The following is a 16567-nucleotide window of genomic DNA, read 5'->3' on the forward strand; positions in this document are numbered from 1 at the left end:
ACTCCGCTCTGTTTGTTTGTTTTGTTTTCTGTTTATAGATCAAATGTTATAAATAATTTATATCATAGATATGTCTGTGGTGCACGATTAAAATGGCGTAAGTCAGAAATTGATGGTTTTGAGTTATGAACTCATGTTAATACAAAAAAAAAAATGTACTTCTTCAAATGGTGTAAAGGTGTCTGTCCTTTTTCATAATATGTAGAGCTTCTGATTTCCATAATGATACTGGTCCTCATTTCAAACTTTGTTTTTGCTTTACTGAAACTTGCAATTTATGACTTATGCTCTTTTACTGTGCAGCATAGATATGCAAGGGGTAAATTAGGTGCAACATAAAAATTCTTTACTCAATTGTTATTTTATTTTTTTTACTCTGTTATTTAATAATGCTCTATCAACTACAACGTTATTTAGTTTGATGGGATTGGTGATAGCAAAATGGTATTTGGCGAGATAAGGCCGAGGAAACCATGCTAAGAATTTTATGGTCCTTTAAAATCTATTGTCCTTGAACAATTTTGAACTCGCAAACCTCGAATGTAATGGCCAGCATGGTAAACTGCAAGACCACCGAAGACGATCCGCATAAGAAGAATATGTTCAAGATATTAGCTTTCGAATTTGCTCATAGCACTTACAAGACTTAAGGAAAGCAGATACTATTGGTCCCGTAGCATAGTGGATAAGCTGCTGGACTAATAATTAATTAGTGTTGATAGTTCAAGCCTACGTATTACCACAATGTGTTTTATTTTATTTTTGATTCTTCTTTTATTCATTGTATTTTTTATAGTTCATGCAATTCTGTCATTTCTTTTTATTCAGTGTTCCTGTGAGTACATACAAACTTCAAAAGCATCAATAGACAACAAACTGATCCTAATATGATATGATGTATATTTCTCAACATATTCGGTCCTGCTGACCCTTCACATTTGTGTATTCGGGCCGGGAGTCCCGTTCTTACACCATTTACAAACTTTATACATTGGTATATAGGATGAATCAAAAGTTTGGAACCATATAAATATCTTCCATATGCTTGATTTTCGATTACTATAGGTGTTACCAGTATTTGTAAGACCAAATGCTATACCAGTGACATATTCGATTCTAGCCCTCGGCTATCTCAAAACCCGCAATTTTGGATGCAATGTCTGACCAATGATCGAACAGAGGGAGGGACAATTCTGATTAGAGTCGTGCGTCAATTAAATCACAATTACAATGTACTGTACACTTTAATACTATGGAAATGTTGCACATGGCGAAGTGAGACATAAAAGTAGTGTACAATAAAAAATGAACAATTATTATCAAAAAACAAAATGCAAAATCTCCAGTGTGCAATCAGATTTCTCGCCGATGTCTTATCGTTCAATTGCCCAGTACAGATCTGAAAAAATAAGGGTTGTATTGGGTAGTGTACAGTACTATGGATGTGTTCGATCTTCAATTACGTCAGACATTGTTTATGTTTACTCTTACGGGTGACATTCAAACAGTCAGTAAAATAGTTCATTGTTATTAGACAGAGCTAACGCAACATTTGCAATACAAAACATAGTTGATTCCCATTTAAAAAAAGAAAGTTGACTCTAATATCTTGAAAATTATTTCATGTACAAAAAATACATTACGTGTATCAGATGTCCCCTTCGATGTAATTTAACTTGTATGGTTTGCATATACTGGGTGTTCAGTTCAAAGTGTGTCATGGCTCGCTGTATGCCGTCATGTGGCTAGCCGATGAGCCTAGGGAATTCAATCTTCATACACTTCCGCAGCGGTGTATTACCTATGTGCTAGAGAAGTTGCCTAGCAAGTACGGCGTTCATTCTGAAGAGTACGTACCGATACGTACGGTAATGCCGGTAGTGGCAGGAATGTGAACTGTTTGGAAACACGTACTGAGGTGAGTTTTTTCTTACTATCGGGATATGGGGAGAGGTCAAGACGATTACTTACGTATTCGTTGACATTAACTTCGACGGTCAACATGGACACGGAGCATTTGATTTGTGTCGTGGAATGTTGCCATATGCAACCGATGATAACAAATACCCTGCGTACGACTTGCCCGCGCAAAACATAGTTCGAAAGAGGTTATGGTAGCACACAGACTGTACAGACTGCCATCTGTTTCTACGACGTTCAAGTTATACCGTACACGTTCTCAAGTTCAGATTGAACACCTTGAATAATAAGCAACTTCTCTGACATAAAAGCTGAAACTCGCTTCAAATCGCTGACTCACAAAAGTGACGTCATGACACACTTTGAAATGAACACCCAGTATATATCTGAAATATTTCACAAGATATCGGAGGTGTAAGAGTTAAGTGGGCCACTGTATATAATGTGTAGTGCTAGTGCAATAGGTATTTAAATAATGAAATCACACGATATATTTTGGTGTGCTTATAATTATTTATTTGTTGCAGTGCCAGGGGCTCGCAATTGAAGGTAGAGTCCTTCCACAGAACCTAACACAAGAGGTAAGTTATTACCGAAGAATAATCGCGGATAAAAATTATGTACCTTATTTAGATTCAGTGTAATGAAAAATAATATGATTTCAATATTTCTGTCTCAGACTTATTTATTATAATGTGAAGCAAAAAATTATTTTGTTAACACATTTCAAATGAATAAGTCAGAGGCAGAAATATTGAAACCATATTATTTTTCATTGTCATATGACTTATTGGAAACCCTACAAAAATTAATTTTAGATTCAGTGTATTACAAATGCAATTCTTAACAGTACCCTACTTCATATATTTTTCTTATTTCTTTCTTTTCCTGAATTTGACATTGGGATATAATTTTCTTGAAGATATTGAAATCCTCCTTTTCACATGGAAGGTACAGGCACAGCTCTCCAGTATATATTGACTACACCCCAACTCTGTCTACTAGGAACAGGCATCTATAATGAATTGCTGAACTATAATATAAATAATTTGGTTGAAATGTGTCCCAAAGTGCATGCAGCATTAAGAGTTGTATTTACAATTTTTGTTACAGTTGCTTCAACATAATTGAAACTGATGGGAACTTGTATTTGGTCCATGATGTGTCAAAAGACATCTACAGTTCTGTCTGTTAAGGATCACTGGCTGCAAAATTAGTCCTCCTTTGTTCCAGATGAATTTAGTGCCAAATGTAGAGGAAAAAGATAAAACTACAGGAGAACTTCAGTTACCATCTTAGATTATTGCCATTTCAGTAAACCTTTATTCTCTGTTTAATAGCATTAAATTTGAGTAGCTCAGTTGGTAGAGCAGCTGGCTACGGACTGGAAGGTCCAGGGTTCGATCCCAGGTGGTAACAGGGTTTTTTCTCGTTGCCAAACTTTCAGAATGGCCCCGAGGTTCACTCAGCCTTCTATAAAATTGAGTACCGGGTCTTTCCCAGGGGTAAAAGGCAGTCAGAGCATGGTGCCGACCACACCACCTCATTCTAGTGCCGAGGTCATGGAAAGCATGGGGCTCTACCTCCATGCCCCCCAAGTGCCTTCATGGCATGTTACGGGGATACCTTTTTACTTTTTATCATCAAAATTTTACTAATCTGATCATTTAGCAGTACATTTCTCCTGGATGACTAACATTCATTCAGTCTCGAGCATCCAGTCATGCACCTAAGTGTTTTTCATTTTGTAGGGCCAGAGTCCTTGCGGTGTGGACATCTTATCAGCTTGTCAGCTGTTAATTTCTGTGTAAAAATTCTTAAACACAGTATCCCATATAAATTCTGTGATTACGAAATGTTACAGCGTTTTATAAAGTTTTTCTGTTAAAGTTCTTATTAGAAATATAATGAATTTAAATCGATGTGGTAGTATTAAGGAATGGTATTTGTTGTAATATGTAATTATGTTCGAAGTTATAACCTGAAAGGAAGATGTTTATGTGTGTAGGTTTTATTTTCGGAACGAATTATCAGTTTTATTTGTTATTACATGTAACTTCAAGTACTGATTTAATTTATAACATAATCCACAGAGAAGAATTTACCTTATAAAGCTAGATTATGTTAAATTGTTTTCAACGTATTTCTTGAACAAGCTGATGTCTTACGCAGTGTGACGATTGCTGTATTTCAGATGACTCCTGGTGAGTTAAAGTTTGCTCTGGCAGTAGAAACGGTGCTCAACTCCATACCGCAGCCTGAATATCGACAACTGGTTGTTGAAGCACTCATGGTTCTCACATTAGTAACTGAATACAATGTTGCTGGTTCTCTTGGAGGCATCATTGCTGTGGAAAATCTCGTGCATAAGGCCAATCAGATCTTCCTTGAAGATCAGGTAAAATATCTTACAATTTTTAATTTCCTATGATTTCACAGTATGTAAAATATCAGCGTTTCCTTACCTGAACTAGATTTGTGATTTGTTTATTCATTTCACACGTTGCAGTAGTTTCTTCAGTCTGTTGTGTTAGGAAGCAACCATTCCTCAACTCTTCTTACAGCTTAATGCTAATGCTCTGAATGACACTTTGCAATATCATATCAGTGATAATATCAAAGATTACACTTATTATCTTGTTGTAAAAATATGTTACAAAAGTACAAAATCAGACGGTACATGTTGTAACTGTTGTAAATGTTTTCGTAAAACTGAAATGCTGAGCTGAGCATATAATAGAACAGGATGACATCACTGGCTTAAATGAAATCACCATCTTAATATGAAAATGAGTGACTAATTGAAGCATTCAGTTACAAGAATTAATCTTTGTATTAAAATTAGGAGGTTGCAAACTGTGAAAGATAGGATCTTCATATGGGCAAAACTTTAAATTCTTCTTAAAATTTCTTTGTGAAATTCGGATTTCCTGAGCTAGATGGTGACTTGACTTTGTAAGGCTTAGTAATCTTTTCGCTGTAAGAAAAATCCTAATATAAACAAGAGCACATGACTAAAGTGAGGCTTCATTGGCCGCTGTTTGGCACCATAGATTCTCAGTACATGTTCCGGCCCACTGTTGTACATTCTATTTCATGTTAAACATTTCCCGTTACTCGTCAAGTAGGCCTAACCTCACTACTGTGCATTCATTTGCTTAGGAAACATTTACTTTATAATTACTCTAATTAAAACTCACATAACTTATTTTATACATTTAAGACTATTTGTTTGTCTCCGCTTTTGAGAGGGTTTCCACTCTTATGTTTAATAACCACACACACCGAGGATGCAGAAGCCATACTTCAATACCACGTGCTTACGTGAACAACTACGAGCTCAAGTGACGCCAGCTTGTTACAAGAACAGACTACCTTGGTATTACTGTTGCTATTCATCCGCGTTCAAAGTACATAACAAAATATAAAAGTAGCTTTTCTTTTACATATGAGTGAAGTTATATGTTTCATTGTATTTAACAACTAGAATTAAATTTTTTATTTTCAAATAATACCAGATGATAGTTTCCAAATACGGACTGTATTTTCCTGCGTCATGTGAGTGTTTCGACTGTGAGCCAATCAAGGGTATGACAGCCACGTGCTTGTGTTTACATTAGGATTTTTCTTACAGCAAAAACATTATAATTTCACATGCATGTTCTCATGGTTCTCTAGGGACAGGGCTCTCTTAGCACAAGATTTATTTAACACTGAACCACTTTCTGAACAGTTTTACAACATGATATTGATAGCACACTACACTCAGAGTAAGTCTCTGAACCTTTCAAATGAACTTCTCGCTTGATTTCTTCTTTAAAGATATGTTTCAACAAGAAAAGTATCTTATTGAACAAGATATTCAACCATTTTAAAGACACGAAGTACTGGGTGTTCATTTCAAAGTGTGTCATGACGTCACTGTTGTGAGTCAGCGATTTGAAGCGAGTTTCAGCTTTTATGTCAGAGAAGTTGCCTATTAATCAAGGCGTTCAATCTGAACTTGAGAACGTGTACGGTATAACTTGAATGTCGTAGCAACAGATGGCAGTCTGTAAAGTCTGTGTGCTACCATAACCTCTTTCGAACTGTGTTTTGCGCGGGCAAGTCGTACGCAGGGTATTTGTTATCATCGATTGCGTACGGCAACATTCCACAACACAAATCAAAATGCTCTGTGTCCATGTTGACCGTCCAAGTTAATGTCAACAAATACGTACGTAATCGTCTTAACCCTCTCCCCATATCCCGACAGTAAGAAAAAAAACTCACTTCAGTACGTGTTTCCAAACAGTTCACATTCTTGCCACTACTGGCGTTACTGTACGTATCGGTAAGTAATCTTCAGAATGAATGCTGTACTTGCTAGGCAACTTCTCTCGCATTTAGGTAATACGCCTCTGCGGAAGTGTAGGAAGATTGAATTCTCTAGGCTCATCGGCTAGCCACATGACGACATACAGCGAGCCATGGCACATTTTGAACTGAATACCCAGTATACTGGCTGAACACCCAGTGTGAATTAAGAAACCTCCCGTTATTGGTAGAAGTGGAAGCATAGATTTGCTTCTCTTGCTAGCTGTAAGGAAGGCGTCCATGACCACACATTAAGGTGTAAGAAGAGTTCAGGAATGGTTGCTTCCTAGCACAACAGACTGAAGAAATGAAAAGTATCATCTTTCCCTTGCATTTTAGAAGTAATATCAGTTTTCAGATACTCTGTACGTTCACATAATTCTGTAACTATAACATTATAAAATGAACTGAGATTTATTTTCATATGGCGTACTATAACAACTGTAGTAATATATTTGACTATCCCTTCCTAATACAGATGAAAGTGAATGGAGATGCGACACTTTGCTGTGCCAAGCCAAAAGAACAGCGAGAGATGACATCCAGTGGAGGTCTGTTGTGTGGGGGAGCAGCTTACATCTGCCAGCATTTCTATGACAGTGCACCAAGTGGTAGCTATGGCACGATGACATACATCACACGGGCAGTAGCCTCACTATTGGATTGTCTTCCACGGGATGGTGAGATGGATTGCTCTATTAGTTGAGCTCTTATTCTTCTTTTGTGACACACTCAAAAATAATCTAGTGAGAAAATTCCAAAATACAGAAGTGCAGACATATCTTCAGCATAGTGAAATATAATACACGCAAAATTTTCTACATCTCCTCTCCAGCATTCGTCCATTTTCCTTTTTCCCCCCACACTAGGTTGATGATGAAGCAGTGGCATGCTGTACATGGAAGGCATTGCTTCCCCTGTTTATAAATTGAAGAAGAAATTTATTGCAGAAATTATATTTTAATCGTGAGAACTATGAATTCTCTAATCTTAAAGTCCACACCTGTGGAGTAACGGTTAGCACGTCTGGCCACAAAACCAGGTGGCCCAGGTTCGATTCCTAGTTGGAGCAAGTTACCTTGTTGAGGTTTTTTCCAGGGTTTTCTCTCAACCCAAATATGAGCAAATGCTGGGTTAGGTGCTGGACCCCGGACTCATTTCACTGGCATTATCACCTTCATCTCATTCAGACGCTAAATGAATGGGTTATTTATGAAAGGGCCTAAGTCTTGAATACTAAATTGTTAGCAATTTAATAAAAACTGCTTACTGGCCGAAATTTTTAAATTAAGGCTGAAATTGTATCATAAATTCTACTAAGCATTATAGAGTGTGAAACTTAGTCCTCTTCATATCTAAATCGATGTATCTACACCCAAAGAGCAGTATTACATTACAAACTCATTTTCACAAAATTAGCGACTTAGGCCCTTTCATAAATAACCCATTCAAAAATAACCTCAGATGTTGATAAAGAATCGTAAAATAACCTACTAAAGTAAATAAAATTCTCTAATCTTAAAATGTCACAAAATTCTTTCTATTAGCACCTGTCCTGGTCGAGATGGATTCGTTATTCATATTCTATAGAGAAGAAATTGCTGGAAACCATTCACAGTAATGAGGACTTCTATGCCCAGGTCATCGATGATTTTGCTGCTAAAGAGAGGAGAATTGCTTTGGTCTTCAATCTGTGGCCGGGAGGAAAAAGGTCTTAAAGTAAAAATTTTATACTTTTCAGGAGAGCAGTAGAAAGATTGAAATTGGTGTCAATTATAGATATTTTTTTAATTAAGAGGTTTTTCCTGGATATTATTTTTTTATATTTCTTCTAAAATAGGTAATGTTGCTCATTTAACAATTTTCTTGATTATTTCCAAAAATAGCCGCACTTAAGCCCTTTTAAGACTAGAACCCAAACTGAGTAGAAGGGACTATTTAAACATAAGACCTTTATCATGTCAAAATAAATGAGAAATGTAAATTATTAGAAATGCAAAATGGGTCTTAATTACAGGACTGTTTACCCTGGTGCTTAAAGTTTTAAAAGGAAAATGCATCAGTATGTGATAAAATGGCTAAAATACAAGTTAGACCTTTTTAATAGGGAAGCATGGAAAGTAAACATGCGATGGTTTGTAAGGAATATTAAATATTCTTAAGTCCTTTATTCTGTGTGTGTTTGATTCAAAAAGTACTTAGGACATTTGGTAACGCTCTACAAATCCAGTCAGGAGTCTTATTTGACTTTAACCGTTTTACCAGATTGTAGAGAATTGTTTCCGCTTTCAGAATATATGAAAATCTCATTTTCTCAAAAAATTGACTTAAGACCTTCCTCCCGGCCACAGAGTACTGTACATGTAAAAAACTTGTATTATTGCTTCCCACACATAAAATTGCACCATGTGCCACTGTGATGAGGTCTGTTCTGAAAGCAACTGTCCCCTTTTTCATTGTTTTAGCCATCGTGTCGATTTTATCTAACACCTATTTTGTGAATTTCAAATGTAATTCGATTCGAAGTATTCTTTCTTTATGAAGATGACATATCATTAAACACATGGCTAACGAGAAAGACAGGCTATGGTGTGACGCCACATTCTTAGTCATAACATGGCCAACATTGAACAAGTTTATATATAAATGCATGTTTAACATGAGTTTAATATAGCAATTCCTTTGTTTTTTAGAACTTTGAACATGTATTTATATTAGGCGATTGTTAAGATGGCCATGACTAGACCATGATGGTCACGTGACTCCAATTCATGCCATAGCCTGTCTTTCTCGTTAGCCATGATTAAACATTAATGCCCACGTGCATCAACGTCAGTTAGTGTAACCACCGGTTAAAATTGTCACCTAACCTCTAGTTAAGCATTTTTACAGTGGATCGACCTCTGTTACGACTTAAATAGGAGGTTAACCACAGTAATCTCTAACCAGCCATATTCGAGCGGTTAAAAGAGATAACCAGTGATTAGTAGAGCAAGTAAAGCAAAATGGCGGCCAGAGCCACAGATGTTTATTTCGAAGACGATTATTATTGTACAGTACTTGAATTACTTGGATAGAGCGTGAGCGTGAAGTTTCTGTAGTGGAAAGAGAGAATTCTTACGAGGAATTGGGTGACAGAAAATTTCAGGAGGGATTTCGTTTATCAAAATCTACAAATGGATCACTTGAAATAACACAAAAAGTCATATTTCTCCTATGGTTCGGCTGCTTGTATTACGATTCTATGTAACTGATATTTTCTATATTTTAAGAGGGAATACTCGAATATCTCTTTCTCTATATCACTGGCTGAACAAAGAGAGGTTATTTATGGATCTTAGGATAATGAACAGTTCCATCGTGTAAATGAGGTGCTTGATCGTATACACATTCCTGTTAATCTTCTGCATCCTTTTTCTTTATAGATATTCCATTTTTCTATATAATATATTTAAATTCTAGTAATTAAGTCTAGCGACACTTCAACCACACATTGGGATATAATCATTTTTGCATTCAATTTTCTATTTTGTACGATTTTAACCTAACAGCAAAGAAATGCAACTCGCAAATATAACAGCGCCCAAAGGCAAACAAATGCAAAGCGAAAATGTAGGACACGTTCATTTCGATGTAGAACGGAGTGAGCGCAGTCATTTTTAGACGTTGACTATTATCTTTACAGCAGTATGAATGCTTTCCTTTAGTCATTTTGTAGAAACAGTACACCAGCATAGACTTTACTCTGGTTAAATGAGGTGTCAGCTAGCCATGTTTAAGTAATCTGTGATTATGAATGGTGCACACAAATTACATTTTAACCACTGTTACTGTTTAACCGTCATTTCATAATCTACGATTACTGCGTTTTTAACCGATGTTGATACACTTCGCCATAACTGAAAATAATGTTCCAACATTTTTATGAGCACATAGCTCATAAGGTCACTTAACACTAAGTGTCTTGCAGCATGATGGTAGTCGGTTGACAGCTCGTGGAGTTTGGTCGTGAATGGGCCGAGTCGGAAATATTACAGCATCAAATAAAAACCAAACGTAGTGATGACATGTGTTTGCCTTAACTTATTTCTAATATCTTAATTCTAAATATGCATTACTTTTGCTTATCTTAAAACAGTCATTGGCAGTGCTCTAAATTGGGTCAGAACTCACCAGAACACAGTTCCAGTAAAATAATATTAGAGTTCCACAGTTCCAGTACAAATACTACAGGAAACGACTGATGAAGCAATTTGGAGGCTTCTGAAATAGCTGAGTTTCAGTAAAAAATTTTTTTCAGCTACGGCACTGGTTATCGGTATTGCTATGGGAGTAATATTGGACTTAGATTGCCAAGTTTTTCTATTTTCTTTCTTTAATTGCCATTATGTTTTATTTGATAATAATAATAATAATAATAATAATAATAATAATAATAATAAATTAAACTTCCTTTAAGTAAAGGTTGCCAGATTTGACAAAGCGTATTATATATAATTTGGAAAAACACCTAAAAGGTAAAATGATTGAAACGGTTAGGGAATCGAATCTACAAACCGTCAGAAAAATGTACACCTATGTAGCTTATATGCTCATTTGCAGTTAAGCAAATGGATAGTAGTATTATCAGATATGTTAGAATAATTTGAATGCCATATACCGCGAGAAAAATAATAGCTACGAATTTATTGACATTGATATCTGAACCAGTCAATAGCCATCGGTTAAGATAACTTGAAATTTCCATTATCACGCCCATACAAGTGGGTTCTCATCTGAACTGATCCTTTGAGGGCACTAATGGCTATTTCCTTCACAGTGTTGTGTGTTAGGCATAGGTTTTTACATTTGTTGGCAAAGAAGGAAGGTATGGTACCTCGTGTTTTCACCATCAGATCTATTACATCAATGTGGGAGAAATATCGGAGCACTTAAATACTTTATCAATGAAGTAATTTATATCAGTTTAAAGTTAGTTCGATTATTTTAGTAATAGAATTCCACTATTAATATCTAGCATGTTTGAAAGACCGGAAAGATCCATGACGTGACTCATTGACATATGGTTACATCTCTTTCATGGTTAGTGACCTATAAACACCTAAGATGAAAGGTAAAATCACAGTATAATGCATAAAATTTATTAGGCCTACAGGAAATTCTCACTGGATTATATTTTGTAATGACTCCACAGTGTTTGCTAAAGAAGTTTAGCAGAGCAAATATATTTCAACTTTTGTTATTAAAATATTATGAATATTTGACGATATCAATGCATTGAATGCTAAAAATATCTAGTCCAGTTTTATGTAGAATATTCCATGTTACTTTGAAAATAAATAAAAATATCTTTGAGTATAACAAGTTTTGTATTATTTCAAAACATGTTTTTAAATTGTTTCACATACACAATTTGTGTAACCCAACAGGTGGCCACGAAATAAGGGGCAAATATTAAAATGACTTTGAAGACTAGTTGTGGGAGAAAGATTGAGTTCTGCCACATTAGTACGTGAATGGCTGGATGGGTGTTTTTCAAGAGTGTTGATAGGATGTCTGGGTCCTATTGCATGGCCAGCAAGAGTTCCTGACCTAACACCACCTTATTTTTTTTCTTTGGGAGCCTTGAATAATCATGAGTACAAACATACCATTTAAAACGAGGCTCATCTGCGCCAAATTAGTCAATTATATTCTCATGGAATTCTGCAGGAAGGCATGCGAAAATATCAAATTAAGACAAGCTTGTATGCACTTGAATGACGCCCAGTTTTGTAGAAAATCAATAAACGGAATGTTTTCACGTGATACTTCACAAATTTGATAGTGGTAATAAAGTAAATACCATATTTGCTCATGTACTTTCCTTCTTATTTCTCAGAATTGACGAGGAGAAATTACACGAAAACTACAAAATATCAAGAATAATCTGGTCATAACATCAGACAATTCATGTATTAATCAAATCAATGTTTAATACTAAATAGCTGCAAATATGCATACAATTTCAGTAATTATGGACAATTTTGTATCTTTTATTTGTACCACTGTATGTCAATTCTAATGCCTTTAGGCTGACCTTACACTAATCTTGGTGTGTAAAACATTCGTATCAAAATTATTTTGCTATTTACTTACTTACAGATGGCTTTTGAGGAACCCGAAGGTTCACTGCCACCCTCACATAAGCAAGAAATCTTTTAATTCAGTATGGGAACAACCAATATAATTGTCAGCAATGCACCTATCTGGAGTATTTGAAGATTCACATATCAATATGTGTTTTAGTGAATAAACAAAGCTTTGAAAGTCGTTTATCTGAAAATGACAAATTTTGACTGACTTATTCTCGTATTTCTATATTGAACTGAGGTATGAATATTATGGAGTTGCTGTTGTTAACATCCTCTAATAGAAGTTTAGTTTTGCAAGCATTTTGATATATTTTCTCAATGTGTCTTTTATAAAGTCATAAATATTCATTGTTGTGCCCCGAATGTATTCTGTTGACATTGATAAAGACACCTCTATTTAACACTGTGATTTTCGATCAGAGGTATGAGTCCTGTCTCGAGGCAAGTGAAACATTTCCAGCATCATTTACGAAGGGGAGATAAGAGTGAAAATGCGTGTGAAACATTCGCTGATGGTGACTGTCTCTGTTTCTGCTGGGTTACACTTCAAGAGCTCAATATCTGCTCCATGGTCAGACTATATAAAACTAGTGGTTTGTGCAGCAAATGCTGCAAACTAAGTTCATTAGACGTTCAAATAAACATTTTTCAGATTTATTTTCAGTGAAGAATACCAGACATTCTGAAAGTTATTTGCGTCCATAATAATGAAAGATACTCTCTCTCGAGCCAATATTGAAGAGAACCACGCATATAAACATCTACACCACACCGCCATTAAATATATGAAAAAGAACCAACCCCACTTGATTAATAACTATAAAAATATTTGATTTTTAATAATATTATTATCTTACGTAAGTTTTATAGCTTTCAGTAACATATACTATATATGCTATATAGCCGCCACTCAGTAAAATATAGAAATCAAAATCTAATTTAAAGTTATTCTCTACATCTACTTATATAACCCCAAAACGTCTCACTTTCATATCAATATGTATAATTAATGAAAAATAGTCACATCACGGCAACTACAATAATATTTAATTTCTAATAGTAATAATGTCATCAAACCACCTCAAGTTTTGTAGTTTTTAATATCCAATACACAGCTGTACCCAGAAAATTACACACCACAGAATCGAACCTGTAAATTATTTTTAGTAAGTTAAGTTTTTAACCATTTTAATTTGAGCTCTAAATATGTCAGCATTCTTGCAGATCATGGCCTTCGTGTAATATTGTTTATGGTAGTGTGTGTTTTGTTTTATTCTGAAATGCAACACGGCTGACTTGATGCTCGCTTCACTTCTCCTGAATGCAATTAGCTAGTTCTCAAAACTGACGACAGATGGATTTTGGAAAATAGGAAAATTGTGTAGGAAAATTGACATTTCACTGAAAACTACTATTTTTCCGAAAAACTTTGGGTTTCAAACTTCAAAATGGGGGGCCATTTATTAAAATCCGTTCAGCCTTTTTCTCGTAATTTGCATTATCAGTTCAAATTATATATATTCCCTGTACTTGTCCAAGCACTTAAAAGTAGTTGAGTGAAGTTTATAACAGAAGAGTCTGGAAAGGTAAGTCAAATATTCTTATATTCAGAATAATAAAAAAAAAAACATTTTACTAATGTTTAAATATTTATTGCTAAGATAGGCCTATTCCTCCTCGTAAAATAATAAAACCTTAGAAACATACAAATACACAAAGTTATTTTTTCCATCATACTTTGTCCATTAAATTCAGTCACTTGTCATTCTCAGTAATGACTCAATGGCAGGAAGCACTTAATGGTAATGAACAGTAAATATTTATAAACAGAGCAGTATGACTACTATTTCAGAGAGATTACACTGACCAATTTTACAACAGTTACTCTATTCTGGTTTCTTATATGCAAGTCTTGTTTCTCTCTCTTTTTCCATAGTCTATGTCTGAGCGGAACTACTTTCTTGTTCACTGTCTTGATCTTTCTCTGCTTTTTCCTTTTTAGGAGGTAGAATTTGGAAACGAATGTCACTTCCTTTCTGTCGTTTCTGAACTATTCTTCCTTCGGTCTTCACACTTTCTACTATTCCATCACACACTCGCTCCTGCAAAGAGTAGTTTATTAGTAGTGGCACGCTGTACATGGAAAGCAAGGGAACTCCTGTTCATAAAATGAAAAAGAAGAAATTTATTGCAAAAATTATATTTTAATCGTCAGAACTATGAATTCTCTAATCTTAAAAGTCACAAAATTCTTTCTCTGAGCACCTGTCCTGTTCGAAGCGGATTTGTTATTCATATTCTATAGACAACAAATTACTGGAAACCATTCACAGTAATGAGGACTTCTATGCCCAGATCATCGATGATTTTGCTGCTAAAGAGAGGAGAATTGCTTTGGTCTTCAAATATATTCAGGCGAGTTGGCTGCTATCAGTTTTGCACTGTACGCATAAAAATTGGTATTATTGCTTCCCTCAAATATGCACTACACGCCACTGTTTACTAGATATAAAATCTTCCACATAAACCTGATTTAAACGAAAATTCGTAAAATATTTTGCATGTAAAAAATTGAACTTAAATCCAGTGGCGAAGCTCTTAAGAAACTTTTGAGGCTTAGCCTACCCAAAAAATTTGAGTTATTATTCCTAGTAACAGTAGGGCTATAAGTTAGTAATAACGATATATCTTAACACTTGATTGCAGTCCGATTCTTCCACATATTAAGTTCACTGTTGTATGGAGCAATGCGAGCAGCGAGGCTTAAGGCAAAAGCCTATAAAGGCATGGTTACTCACAAGCTTGTAGGGGGACTAGGGAGGGGGAATTGATTCGCTACATCTCTGTACGAGACAAGGCAAGCCTTCCATCACAATATTACGTCACGCTATATTGGTGTTTATTAGTTTTTGGGAGAAGTATAATTTATGAGGTTCATGGATAGTTGCCATTCTTTGTGCGTTTGGATATTTTAAGAGAATTTAAAAAATAAATGTATATTAGGCCTATGTAATACCTTTTAGTTGTAATTTAGATTTTGATGTTCAATTTTCCTACATTATCCTATAATGTCCTACATTTCATTAAAATAATCTGGTAACCCTATATCTAATGAAGTTACATGAAATATTTGAATATATTTCGTTATGACATTCAGTACACTTACAGCATTTTTCATGTTCTCGGCATCTCCGTTTATGACAATTCTAACTTCGTATGTCTTAGACAACCATTTCTTAATATTCTTTATTCTTGATGAGAGATCGTGATCTGTAATTCGATGAGAAAGAGTCAACAATTTTTCCCCTTTAAATGCACCTTCGTTTTTTGAAGACTTCTCCTGTTTCCGTTTTCGGTCCTCTTCATAGTATTGAGCACCACTCATCAATTTGTATATTGGTCTCTGCGTCTTCGTGTCAAGATCTACTACTTTTATTAGTTTCAGATCACGTCTTTTCGAAATTTTTTCAGCTTCTAATAGTGAGAGAATTGTAATATTATTGTCTGTCCCTATCAATGTAATAACAGGACCACTGTCTTGCTTCTTGTTCTTCTTCTGTGTTTCCGTTGTTTTAGCGGTGTTAGATGCTTTAGATGGTGTACTTTCCGAAGAGGTACTGTATAAATAAATATTTTTTGAAAATGTGTCAACACTCTTGTTCCATTCAAGTTTCCGTATAACCTTATATTGCACAGATACAGGTTTAGGCACAGAAACATAAATAATTCTTGTTGAAGAAAATCGAACAGAGGACACCCCATGTAAAAGCAGTCTGTAACCAAACCTACTATTTGAAAGGCACATTTTCTATACAATAGACAATAATTATAACATAAGCACAGCGATCAGCTGTTCTGATGAAGTTCAATCAGCTGTCGGGAAAGTTGGAATGCCACTCCGAACAATTTGCACTTCGATATCCACGGTTATGATACGCTAGGCACAGCCAGATGATACATATAATTGTGGACTAAATGTAATTGATATTGTGTAATAAATGAGGAAAAAACTTTTATAGACATGCAACTATTGTATTTAAAATGATGTGTGAAAATATTCAACATAACCACACTACGACCGGAAAAAAACAACTGAATATCACATAGCGAGGGATGCTCGTTACTATGGTAACAGCGGCTACGAGTGACGCTGCGTT

At 35.2% G+C, this 16567-nt stretch overlaps 2 protein-coding genes across 5 annotated transcripts in view; one reads left to right on the forward strand and one right to left on the reverse strand.

Annotated features, from left to right (window-relative positions):
- The window catches only part of LOC138697596 (probable phosphorylase b kinase regulatory subunit alpha), a 75624-nt gene extending 63984 nt beyond the window's left edge, over nucleotides 1-11640 (forward strand). For all 4 annotated transcript variants that reach the window (XM_069822971.1, XM_069822975.1, XM_069822973.1 and 1 more), the window contains exons 24-26: nucleotides 2448-2501; nucleotides 4115-4318; nucleotides 6755-11640. In XM_069822971.1, the coding sequence (XP_069679072.1) occupies nucleotides 2448-2501; nucleotides 4115-4318; nucleotides 6755-6982 (486 nt within the window). In that variant the 3' untranslated portion in view covers nucleotides 6983-11640. The remainder of the gene's footprint in view (nucleotides 1-2447; nucleotides 2502-4114; nucleotides 4319-6754) is intronic.
- A 2436-nt stretch (nucleotides 11641-14076) lies between these two features.
- Nucleotides 14077-16355, reverse strand: mIF3 (mitochondrial translation initiation factor 3). The gene is made up of 2 exons (XM_069822977.1): nucleotides 15577-16355; nucleotides 14077-14512 (listed from the first exon to the last, which is right to left on the reverse strand). The coding sequence occupies exons 1-2, from the start codon at nucleotides 16213-16215 to the stop codon at nucleotides 14348-14350; spliced, it is 804 nt and encodes a 267-aa protein (XP_069679078.1). The 5' UTR covers nucleotides 16216-16355; the 3' UTR covers nucleotides 14077-14347.
- Nucleotides 16356-16567: the final 212 nt, after the last annotated feature.

Source organism: Periplaneta americana, chromosome 4 (genome assembly GCF_040183065.1).
Source record: "Periplaneta americana isolate PAMFEO1 chromosome 4, P.americana_PAMFEO1_priV1, whole genome shotgun sequence".
Taxonomy (NCBI): domain Eukaryota; kingdom Metazoa; phylum Arthropoda; class Insecta; order Blattodea; family Blattidae; genus Periplaneta; species Periplaneta americana.